This window comes from Bipolaris oryzae (genome assembly GCF_000523455.1).
Source record: "Bipolaris oryzae ATCC 44560 unplaced genomic scaffold scaffold_332, whole genome shotgun sequence".
NCBI lineage: Eukaryota > Fungi > Ascomycota > Dothideomycetes > Pleosporales > Pleosporaceae > Bipolaris > Bipolaris oryzae.
The window spans coordinates 1-11,870 of record NW_006911608.1 but is presented as its reverse complement, the minus strand read 5'-3'; the positions used below and the strand labels follow the sequence as shown (position 1 = coordinate 11,870).

The 11,870-nt window shown below is 45.6% G+C and overlaps 6 protein-coding genes across 6 annotated transcripts; 4 read left to right on the top strand and 2 right to left on the bottom strand.

The window, feature by feature from the left end:
- Window positions 1-1,485: 1,485 nt before the first annotated feature.
- On the top strand, window positions 1,486-1,707 carry COCMIDRAFT_110551 (uncharacterized protein; the record flags this gene model as incomplete). Its single annotated transcript, XM_007695499.1, has 1 exon — window positions 1,486-1,707. The coding sequence occupies one exon, from the start codon at window positions 1,486-1,488 to the stop codon at window positions 1,705-1,707; it is 222 nt and encodes a 73-aa protein (XP_007693689.1).
- Window positions 1,708-2,090: 383 nt separating this feature from the next.
- COCMIDRAFT_110557 (uncharacterized protein) lies at window positions 2,091-3,815 on the top strand (the record flags this gene model as incomplete). Its single annotated transcript, XM_007695498.1, has 3 exons — window positions 2,091-3,235; window positions 3,295-3,550; window positions 3,615-3,815. 3 exons carry the CDS (start codon window positions 2,091-2,093, stop codon window positions 3,813-3,815), a joined length of 1,602 nt encoding a protein of 533 aa, XP_007693688.1.
- An 856-nt stretch (window positions 3,816-4,671) lies between these two features.
- Window positions 4,672-5,460, top strand: COCMIDRAFT_10184 (uncharacterized protein; the record flags this gene model as incomplete). The annotated part of the gene is made up of 4 exons (XM_007695497.1): window positions 4,672-4,797; window positions 4,847-4,919; window positions 4,970-5,144; window positions 5,196-5,460. 4 exons carry the CDS (start codon window positions 4,672-4,674, stop codon window positions 5,458-5,460), a joined length of 639 nt encoding a protein of 212 aa, XP_007693687.1.
- A 661-nt stretch (window positions 5,461-6,121) lies between these two features.
- COCMIDRAFT_31133 (uncharacterized protein) lies at window positions 6,122-6,834 on the bottom strand (the record flags this gene model as incomplete). Its single annotated transcript, XM_007695496.1, has 2 exons — window positions 6,122-6,724; window positions 6,787-6,834. 2 exons carry the CDS (start codon window positions 6,832-6,834, stop codon window positions 6,122-6,124), a joined length of 651 nt encoding a protein of 216 aa, XP_007693686.1.
- Window positions 6,835-8,489: 1,655 nt separating this feature from the next.
- On the top strand, window positions 8,490-8,970 carry COCMIDRAFT_110552 (uncharacterized protein; the record flags this gene model as incomplete). Its single annotated transcript, XM_007695495.1, has 2 exons — window positions 8,490-8,780; window positions 8,845-8,970. 2 exons carry the CDS (start codon window positions 8,490-8,492, stop codon window positions 8,968-8,970), a joined length of 417 nt encoding a protein of 138 aa, XP_007693685.1.
- A 607-nt stretch (window positions 8,971-9,577) lies between these two features.
- Window positions 9,578-9,910, bottom strand: COCMIDRAFT_110567 (uncharacterized protein; the record flags this gene model as incomplete). Its single annotated transcript, XM_007695494.1, has 1 exon — window positions 9,578-9,910. A coding segment is annotated over one exon (333 nt), but the record flags the coding sequence as incomplete, so codon positions are not given.
- Window positions 9,911-11,870: the final 1,960 nt, after the last annotated feature.

The following is an 11,870-nucleotide window of genomic DNA, read 5'->3' as shown; positions in this document are numbered from 1 at the left end:
TAGCTAGAACTTACTCGTACGAAGAATAGGAAGCGAGGTATAAAGAGAGAAGTGTCGTACGACAGCTTAACTCTTCTTATCTTTCTTCTTCTGTACCATAGGCTAATGCAAACTCGTTCGAAGGCCTCTTCGCCCATAACACTAGAAGTAATAAGGATATAAGGATAAATAGGTTTTATTATTTACTCTTATTATAGTTAACTTAAATTATACTTTCTTACTAGTATCTTTACTTTATATGATAGTTATATATTAGTCTATTAAATAGATTAGTATTATTAAACCCTTAGTTATATCTATACCTCTTTTCTATTAAGAATCGCTAGGCAACTCTCACGGCGCTAACCCTAATCCTACTCGCCCTAACCCGGATCGAGCTAGAGAAGTATTAGCAATCCAGACCCCGTGTAACAAATATCTAGATTCTACGCTTATTATCTAAACGTAGTTCGGATGGCGTGCGTACAGCTTAAACCAAGATTCTATCGAGGAGCTTATCTAAAGGGCGTTCAGCCCGTTATAGTTAACCCCACTATATTGTCAGCTTAAAATCTTTCTAAAATTACGAAATAATAGAGGTATCTATCACTATAAATACTTCTTAATAAACTTTAAAAATCTAATAGTATAATATTAGTGCTTTTATAAATATAATTAAAAAGCCTTAAAGAGTCTACCCTCTTATTTAGCTATTACACTTAGAAAATCTCAATTATATAATGTATTTTACTAGAGTTTTTTTATCTCTTAATAACTACTTAAAAGGTTTTTTAAAATATCTATCTATATATTTATTTAATATAAAATAAATATAATTAAAAATTTTAAAGTTTATAAGTACGTAGTTATAGAGATAGGTACCTCTGTTATTTCTTAATTTTGGTGAGATTTCGAGCTGACGACTTGGTGGGGTTGACGGCTTAGTGGTGAAACACGTTACCGTACACTTTTGCGAGAGTATAGATAGAATGCTTTAAATTATTACGATAGATTGCTATAGCAAGACTTATTGTCTGTTCACGAGTAGTCCATATAGAGCGTTATTGGCGCAGCATAATGGCAGTTAAGGAGAGCGTCGCGTCAGGTTGGGTGGGGTGTTCAGCTTACTTTTTTGGGTGGTTGCTATGCGGATACAAAATGCATCCGCATGCCATGCCGTTTGTGGTCAAGTCTTCTGTGTCATCATTCCACATCGTATTCGGGCGCAAGTGTGCCTCCAGCATCGACGCGAGCCTCAGAATTTCTTCACAGGATTGACCTCAGACAGCGCGTGCTCTCTGATCGACGCTTCGTCAAGGTAGGATTCGAATCGCACTAGGGAGGCACCGGAAATCACATGATCGTGTTGCGTCCGTCCTCGGTACTAAGTAGCCCTCCCCACAACCAACACGAGTTTACCGAAACCATCTTTTGGTGTTTTTCTAGCATGTTCAATGCAGGATATATAGCGCCGAAGCAACACTAGAAGCCAACACTCTCGCAGAAATGCTCAATCGCAAAAGAATCACCAACGTAAGCACTCTTTTCTTCTACTTGCTCCCTGAAAGAGACACGAGCTCCGATAATGATACCAAAAAGGCGTGCCATCAATGTCAGCAAAGAAAAAGACGCTGTGATGGAGGAAAGCCTTGTTGTAACCACTGTGCAAAGCACAGTAGAGATTGCGTATACACAGCGCGGCGACAACGGGGCCCTGGAAAGAAGTAAGCCGTCGCTGGAGCGCCGAAGAAGCAGATAAAGAACTCATGTTTTCCAGCAAAGAGGTCAGCGTGCATCCTATGCAACAGCTGATTCACAATAATCTATCGTCTGGATTAGCCTCTACAGCACGACTCCTTGAGATCAATATACAAAGAAGCTACAACGAAGTACACAGTGGCAGGACGACTCAAGACTCCAGCGAAGGTGAGTATGGGGGTGACAGTACGGAGTGTGGATATCTGACAAAGCTTTCCATAGAACAGACCACTCCAAGATATACTGCGATGGACGATCCGGCTCAAGGTCCGTGGACCACAGACGAGACCGCACAAACACTGCCTGCAGCCGCCAAGAAATTTGCAGCGTTTGCCGCGGACGTTCACGCGACAATGAAACAAATGCAGACCCGGGTGGATCTGGGCTGCTCTGGAAGAAAGGTCTTCGCATGCCTTCCTCCTAAACAGCATACCGTGTGTTTACTGCAGCCAGTAATCGAAGAAATCCAGCTCCATGGTATCTTCCTCGAAGAAGAAATCGTTCTGCATCAACTTGACGAGCAGTACATTGCTGGCCTGGACGACAGCGACAGCGACCCGTGCCGATGGATGACTGTGTGCTCACTCCTTGCAGTATCTGCGCTCCACAGGACAGATAACAGATCCCTCACCGCAATTTCATCGATCGCATGGGCATTCTTCAAGAACGCATTCGCGATGTACGCCGAGCTCGTAGCTCGAAGACCTGTAATAGCATCTTGCGAAACACTACTGGTCATGGCCTTGTTCATGCTACGCACAGCCGATGCCGGCCTCGCTGCACAGCTGACAGCGGCTGCAGCCCACATGGCCCATATGCTTGGTTTGCAAAAGCAGGAATACTATATTGGTCTCGATGCCGAAGTAGCAGAAAGACATAAACGGATTTTTTGGGCTGTATACATTTTGAACGCTGATGTGACGCACAGATATGGCTTACCCTCACCGCTAGATGAAGAGAGTATTGTCATTGAACTCCCCGAAGTCGAGCACTGTCATGTTTTCAGTCATGTCGATCACATGGCACGCCTTTCAAGGCAACAAAAGGGCGGCATTCTTCGACAACAAGCAGTTTTTGCCGTTGCAAAGTTGCGGATACACAAGCTGCTTGAACGAGTTTCCTTCAGGCGACTGTCCATGCAGGAAATCACTGATCTGCTAGAAGCCGTCACAAAGATCCACCAAGAGCTTGAGGAATGGAAATGTTTCATGCCTATAGAAACCCATCCTAGTTCCAGAGCGTACGGGACGCCGCGCCTCGAGATGCCTGTCGCTATGTTGCACTACACTCATCTCAGTTGCATTAGCAAGACCAGTATGGTAGCGGCAGTCTTATTGGACCTGGCAACATGGAATCCGGATATGCAAGAAGTACAGCCTCCCGCATCAAACAAAACCTTCAGTACCAGCAGGATAGCTAGAGCTAGGTGCGCTATGGCAGCCCGTGGAACACTTGATGTGCTGCTCCGATTGCAACCCCAACCCTTCACACACCTCTGGTAGATTTGCCATAAGTCATCTTTGGTGACCAATCTCTTGAAGCTGACAACCTAACAAGGCAAACGCTGTGCTTTCCACTCTCCGCAATCCTCGTTTTACTGTCAGAAACCCTTGCATATCCAGCATCGGCCCACGCTGAAACCGATGTCGAACTCATTCACAACTTCGTTCGATATTTAGAGCGGCTAAAATCAGAGGGATGCGAAGTACACCAGCTTATCGAAAGCTGTAGGAGATTCTGGAGCATTGCAACTTGTGCGCTAATCGCTTCACAAACTGACCAAGAGGTGACGGTTTTTGAACAAAGAAGGGAGGTAAGCAATCAAGCTGGGCTCCTTGCCAGTTCTACAGCGATAAGCTGACACATGGGAAATCCAGTCAATATGTTCAAAGTTCGCACAAGTCGTGGACTGGCTACAGCTTGCAGAAGGACTATTAAGCAACGTGCCAATGTTGAGTGGCAAGGCGCATAAACTCTTTTGCGACATTCTCGACCTGGGCAGGCCGGACGAACAGTACGGTGACTTTGTCCCAGAAATCCTGAAACCTAGCAACTATAATTTCTCGCTCAGCAATTAAGGGAGGAACTATTAGTCGGGAATGATTCAATCGAGATGGTTGCTGGAAGAAGATAGCATATTTAGTCGCTTTTTTTCTCGTCCGCATACCGTATCATGCACGCTACAACCATACGAATGTAGACAGAGCGATGAACCACCTAGAATTACTAGTTTCCAGCTAGAACTGCTTGAAACATCGCAATGACAGTACCCACACATTATGTCCTGTTAAAAAGCTAATGACACAGGAGCACATGTATCAGTGAGTGAAGACGCTTCAGCAAGCAGTACGCATCGCTTGTAATGATAGAATACAAACTAGGTCGTCTCCGGAAAGTACAGGGATGCACTCATTAGCCGTAGCCGACATGACAAACTGGAACGAGGCAACTGATTCAACATAATCTATAGCACTGGACCTACCGCTTGAAAAATGCGATCATTCAAGAATATGTGTGACTAATCCGAAGTTCGGAAAAAACTTTAGCAGCATATCTAGTTATACCAAGTGCCACATCAAAGAGTGGCTCGGACTTATTTTGGTCCGCAGAAGATCTCAATGCAGGCTTATCGTAATCAAAGCATCCCGCCAAGGTCTACTGGTTGAGGGAAAGATTCATCCCGCACCTGGGAATGCGGATGTACCTAAATTCGATCAGTCAGCAATTCAAAAGAGGTGTACGTCATCTTGATCACTCGGCTGGTACTGACTCACCTCTGCTCAAAAGCTGCGGCACACAGATTACGAAGCATTCTTCCGCAGCGGATGAACGGACTTTGAACTTGCTACTTAAATCACGAACTGTAGGGCGCTTATTCTAACAGGCAGATCCTAGAGAATTTTGCACGCAACATTATCGATTTCAGTCTTCATCATGTCGTTCAACCTTACGGGCATTGCGCACTCAATCTGCACGCTTCGCCCGCTACTTGTCCTTGCTGAGAAAGGAGTCGAAGATTTCACGCTGCACGCTCCGAACATTGGTGCTGGCGAGCACAAGGTAAATAAATTCACGTTTTAGTTGTGGATGAACTAATCACGAAATCCAGACCGAGCAGTACAGAAAGAAGCATCCTTTTGGTCAGATTCCAATCCTCGAAGATAATGACTTCGTCCTGTTTGGTCAGTTCGCTGTGAGCTCTTCTCTTCGTAACTGAATTAATGATCTGCAGAGTCACGCGCAATTTCGCGTTTCTTAGCCATAAAGTTCGCTAACCAGGGCACACCTCTTCTTCCTTCCTTCCAGGATGAGAAAGCGTGGGCTCTCTTTGAACAGTGGGCTTCTGTTGAGCAAAACAATTTCGATCACTTCGCCCAGGAAATATTCACCCAGAAGAAGATCCGCCCGTAAGTTGTATATACAAGCACTGTATGAAAGCATCACTGAACCTTTTGAAGCATGTTTGGTCAGCCTGTTGACGAGGTAGCTCTCGAGAACGCAAAGAAAACTCTTGCTGAAAAGCTTGACGTATTCGATGGTATCCTTGCTAAGCAGGATTACCTGGGCGGCACCAATTTCTCTTTGGTAGACATTTTTTACATGCCGTTAATTTCGAAGCTGTTCGAAGTCAACGAGGGTGATTTGGTTGGAACTCGTCCCAGTGTGCAGGCTTGGTGGGACAGAGTCTCGGCAAGGAAGTCGTGGAAAAGATTGGCTCAGTGAGCCGCCTGTTAACAAATATGGCATCGCTGCCTCATGTACAGTCACCAGACCACAATGAATTGATATTAAAACGTTGCTGTCTCGTCGACACCTAAAGTCTCCAGTGTTCTAGTGTCCAATGACTTGGTGTGTTAGGGGGAAATTTTAGCGAACCCGTCACTCCATAAGGGGGCATAGCAAGAATGCGCAATATCAGCATTCTTTTCCGTGGTTGCGGTGTTTTCTCGTGACATTTTCTTATTCCGTGCTATCTATGCTGTATATTGTACTGCAAATCATGCATTTAACCTTGCAATCTAGTCCATTTAAGATATAGCGTTGCTACAGCCGTGTGAAGCATATTATGCTTATTAAGGTTGTAGACCCATTTGCAAAGCGCAAGCGTCGGTTTTTTCTACGTTATTCAAGTTTTCAACCTTCAAGGTTGACTTTAAGTGACCTAAGTATGGGACATTTTTTGCGGGACAGTAGCTAGCCTTCGACAAGATGCGCTACCTTTCTGCTGGCAGCATTGCAGCCTTCTCAATTGAATTGTGCTCCAACTAATTATATTTCTCTTTATAATGCTTTGAGGTCGGAGACGTTACTGGGAATCCTCTGGTCAAACTACCTGTTTTTAAGCAATTCCAGCTAATCATTCCAATCTTCTGAAACAGTACTCTTAGACTTCCCCTGCTCTAGCTTTTCCTAGTATATAAATTAAACAGTTCGTGTCATAACCAGCCCCAATTAGATAGCGCCCAGCAATAGTGATGTCGGGAACGACTCTGACTCCTCTCATAGTTGCCTTGCGAATCTTCTCGTCAACTTCAATATCACCTGCGCGTGAATTTAACCAAGCTTTAGCCTCCGATCTCCTAATGCCTGATTCTACGGCTACGCTCTTAAGAAAGTCATGGGATGACAGGTCTTGGCCATCCTCAAAATGACCTTTGAACAACCTTTCTACAACAGCAAGCTGCACCGTGCTGGATTTCTCGCCAGCAAGATGCACCAAGCGATGACCATCGTATGTGCTGCCAATCTTGCGGCAATTGTTGAAATTAATGCCTTCGGCGCGACCAAGCGTCTGTTCGCGTTCTAATTTTGCGTCTCGCGCCTCTGGTCCAAACACTGAGGCAATGTAGGTTGAAATATCTATGGAGACCTTAGGTGCGTTTGGTTGAAGAATCATCGGATGCCACTGGACTATGATCGAATCGTCAGGACATCTATCTTGGTGCGTCTGAATAGCTCTCGTGATACGTTTTAAGGCTACGTAGCACTGTTTTCGGAATTAAGATAAGCTCTTAAACGCGATAATTCTGTGATTTGCAGCATACTTACGAAGGGACACCCTAAGTCTATGATGACGTTGATTGTGATCTTAGCCATAACGGCGAAACTGTCTGGCTACACAAGTGGCCGGACCACCGAGATATATAGAAAATATGTGAAACTACGCGAACTCTGCTTAAAATGTTGCTGTATCAAAAAGTTATCAATGTAGCGGCACTTTAATACGGAAGCGCCCTTGAACTTTAGCGAACCAAGGCTCGTCCTTGTCCAAAGGGAGCGGCCGATGTGATGCGGATGCGGACACGGATGTGATGCGGATGCGGATGTGGATGTGGATGCTTTAAATCGCGCAGCTTACTAAAGCTCCAGGTCCCCGATATCTAACTGGCTGAAAACACGGACTCGATTACGAGTCCTAGGCCGATCTCGTTTCGAAACAAAACTACACATCCGATTAGAATAATCCCTATGCTTAACAGTCGCTATGCTTCCACTAGTCAAGCCCGTTAAAATCGCTCAATGCAAGTTCAAGAGGCCCTCCATTAAGGCCCTGTGAGTCCAGACTGAGCTAGCGACCCTTCTTTAGAATGCCACAGGCGTGCGCTGTGAGGGACCAGTGAGCAAGCTAAATGTAGGGACCTGGATTTCTGAAGGAGCAGCTATGCAATTGGAAGGGAATGTTGACTTCGAGGGGAGCAGCTATCAATCAAGGCCTTGGCGGATATTGCTAATCCGCTTGATGTTAGGTTTTGATATTATTGTGTTTATGACTGGCTTCAAAAATCTCTAGTCCTATCTCGCGTAGTAAGGGGAATAAATCCACTTATCACGTTATGTTGCCCTGTTATATTCGTTGTTGTCCGGTGATATCCAGACGCGCACCTCTGGAAGTTCAATTCCCCGCTGGAGAGCTTTTCCTTCTTGGCCGCGCATCGAAAGTCTCGTCGCCACGAGGTACACGCATCCTACGTCAACTCAGGCGACATTCTTTCTTTTTATCCAGATATCTAAGAGATTCAGCTCTAGCCTTCTCGGTCACTTCTATAGTGAAAACAAAATGCTCTTAGATTTATTAAAATTATTAAGAGAATAATTGTGTATATCGATTCTTAGCTCTATAAGTTAAGTAGGCGCTAACTCTTTCTAGGTATAGGTTTATGGTATGGCTTAACACTTCTGTAGTAATGGTAAGCTGATATAACGCCTGCGGTCAAAGCTATGTCGACGGCAAGTATCGGGAAATTGCACTTGAGTCGGTTAGGCGAAGGAACTTGTGTGTTTTATGCATCCGTACAGACCTACATAAGATTTTTAAATCTGCCAGTCTAGTCTTGATCCCTGTACGTTGCCATTTACAAAAATAGAACAATAAAGATAATAGCTATTGAGACAAGGGACGACTGTTGAACACTGATGACTGATGTAGGCGGATAATTAATGGAACACGTTACAGCAACTATTTCTCATCTAATGATATTGTTTAAGAGTTCTGAGTGGTAGCATGTTTCGAATTCGTTAACCTTATGTAGTCAGCTGATATGCTGACACTGTGAAATATATTATAGAAAGGCCAACTATAGGAAACCTAAAAAGTAATGAATATACTAGGTTGGCACTGGCAAGAGCTCTCCCGTTACACATATATAAGGAATGCACACACAAGGTGGTTTGCATTTCCTCACTCTTATACTATCTATTTCCAAACCAAGACCCATCGATACCTGAACTTAAGGCTCTACTCAATCTTTAAAATGCATATTAGCTCTTTTATTGCCTTTGCTCTCAGCATTAATGCTGTTTCTGCGGTCGCCCTCCAAAACAATGCCGCCGCCCCTGCATCCCCTACTTCCTGTGATACCTGCTACCAATTCCCGTCAATGATTAATTGCCCAGTCAATGGCGGAATCAACATCACGCAGGAAGCCCTTAAACAGGCGGCTCATGATGCCGACAGAAGTGGACAGCCTGAAGATTGGAGTGCAGCTGACGCGTCTTCTGGGCACTGCGCGACGCCAAGATTCCATAACATCCCCTACTGGGCGGTACGTTTCTTGAGGGCGCTTCAGTTGTTCTGTAGGAGCCTCGACGCTGACTTTTAGTTTACAGACAAAGCTTCCAAACTCAGCTGGTACGTTATTTTATGCCTTGGCACCGAATGGTACTTTCTACTTTTGTTCCACGATGTCTGGATACAGGAATGGGTGGCCAGGTTCTTGTACCGAATACAAATAAGCTTCATAATGCTATCTTTGTAGGGGAATAGGCCTTGGAGCCTTATTCCTATCTTAACGATCACTCACTATGATCTCGTGAAGTTCAGTGACCTTCCTTTGTCAGCCGAAATATTTGCACTTTGTTTCATTAGGCATGTATTCAATACAAACTCTTGTACACAAGCCTACGGTGCACTAGATTTTTAGCTCTATATATGTTTCCTCTCATGATAGCCTTGCTTTTTTCGCGAGAATAGGCTTTCTTTGTGGACATAAGAACCGCACGGTTCGATATAATTTCTCTTATCTGTATTATCATCATACATCTTATTGGTAATATTTATTATACTATTTGAGTACATTATATTATATGATATATAATATTATTTGGGGAAATATCCCTAGAAGTTGAAGTAGAAATAGGTGGACTTGAGCTCATTTCTAAAGCAATAAGGATAATGCTAATAATAAAAAAGATTAAATTTAGGGATATAAAACATCACTAACGTGTTGTACAAGCGAGCGCCGCGTACAAGCGAGCGCCGCACCCCACCAACTTCGCGCACCCCTATTCCTATATAGCTCTACCACAAATTTATAAATTTTATATATATTAAGATAGTAGATTAAGTACTATCTAAGGTATCTTTTTTACATGTACGCGAGTTATGGCCAGTCTCTCTACACCTGCTGCAGCGCGCCAAAGCCTGGCGGCTGACACCTGATCGCTCTCCTCCCTGACGCTCTTCATGAGCAATCTGCTGATCAGCCTCGCGCTGAGCGAGTAGATCCTCTCCAGCTCCCTTTGTTAGTACTCCTTGCTTCTGTATCCGCTTCTTCTTACGCTGCCTACGCTTTGTTGCTGCCTCGTTAGCCCTCTCAAGGCTGGCGATCCGATCTCGCATTAGCTCAGCCGAGAGCATCATTATCTCTGCTCCCTTTTTAAGCTGGCCAATCGCCGCAATAATTGACGCTGGTGATGAGCTCTTATGCCGCCGAACCCGATCACGTATTAGCGTTGATTGGGCTTCAAGCTCGCGTACGTTGCTTGGGGTACGAGCCTGCCAGAGAGCCTCTGTAAGAGCAGCTACTGGAGTAGTAGGCGTGCGCAGCTTTATGTCCAGCTTTAATAGAACAGCGTCTGGCCGGAGAGGAACAAGGCCTGCGCCTTGAAAGGCTGAGCGGATATTGGCTGGCGTNAAGGATCGATCAAAGGCTGNCTTAAACGCTGGCAGNAACTCAAGCTTAGTGATGTGGTTAATGTAGTTGCGTATTAGGCTCTCTACCTCACGGCTGTACGCGCGCTTTAACGGCGAGAAGCAGCCAACGTCAAGAGGCTGGAGTAGATGAGAGGAGTGAGGCGGCATACAGAGCGTATAGATATTGTTCTCCTTGCAAAGCTCTTGAAACTCAAGAGACTGGTGGCTCTCATGGCCATCAAGAATAAGTAGCCGACGAGCGCCTACAACACGCGTCTTCGTGTAGGCATTAAAGTGCTTTAGCCAGGCAACACCTAGCTCGTTGTTCGTCCAGCCGTTGTCACTGACTGCGATCGCCCAGTCGCGTGGGATCTCTGCCTCCTCGTACCAGGCAGATAGGTGATGTTTGCCAGTAAAGATAAGAAACGGTGGGATAGACCAGCCAGCTGCGTTGATCGCTGCGATCAGCGTTACCCACCCACGATTGCCTGGCTCAACTGCCTTTGGTCGACCCCTCCTCTCTGACGCTGTTACGACTAGCTGAGTCGCGATCTTGCCCATCATAAAGCCAGCTTCGTCGAAGTTGTAGACGTCCTCGTCACAGATGCCGTACTTGGCTTTTGTCTGCTCTACAAGCTCAAACCAGCTCTTAATTAGGACTGGATCTTCACATAGAGCTCTCTGCCTATCGTACGCTCGGTTGAAACGCGTCGTAAGACTATCTGTACGCTTAACAAAGTTACGCGGCCAGTGAACGCCGACCTGGCCAGCACCGCGCGTAGCTAACAGTCTATCAGCCATATCGCGCACAGCTGCGTAGGTAGGCGAAAATCCACGTAGATCTAGATCAAGTACATGATCAATTATCACCTGCTCTTCTAGCTTAGTAAGCTTCTTTGAGTTGGGCTGGCAATCGCGTCGGGCAGGCTTGCCAACGCGTCGGCGGCGGATTGTTCGTTCTGACACGTTATAGATAGCAGCAGCACTGCGATTACTCTGTATCTGACCAGATTCAATAGAGGATATAGCGAGCTGGATATCTGCTTCATTTAAAGCTAATTGACTAGCGTTGCGTTGAGCCATTGTGTACTGAGATGAGAGAGGTGCACAAAGTTGGTGGGGTGCGGCGCTCGCTTGTACGCGGCGCTCGCTTGTAAAACACGTTACCATAACAGTAAATTCATAAAGACTAAAAAAAATAAAACGAAAAATCAAAACAGCTGTACCGAGACAGCACCCAACGAATGCAAAACTGGTATTAGCCAATGCGACGAAGCAATATCAATCAGGAATAAAAAGACAACAAATGCAATGCCCTTTCTTCTCTTCACAAACCCCCTTCCCCAACCCAAAAAGAATATTACCCTACTCCTCCCCAGCCGCCCCCAACCTCTGCTTCTTAAACTGCATCCTCACCCCAACCCTCTCCCTCGTCACCGCCTCCAACTTGCTATTCACACTCTCAAACTGCGCCTGCCACTTCTCCATCCAAATACTTTTCCGCTCCTCTAGCACATCCATCTCATGCTGTAATGCATTAATCTCACGGGTGAGGGTCTGCTCCTTCATTACGATGCGTGCGAGATCTTCGAACTCGGCGTCTTCGGCCGAGCGCTTGGGCGTGTTGCGGGCGGGGTGTGTGGATGGGGTTGAGGGGATGGTGGTGTCGGTGGGGGGAGGAAGCGGGGAGGTGGTGCGGGAGGGGGGCTGCGAAGTGGTT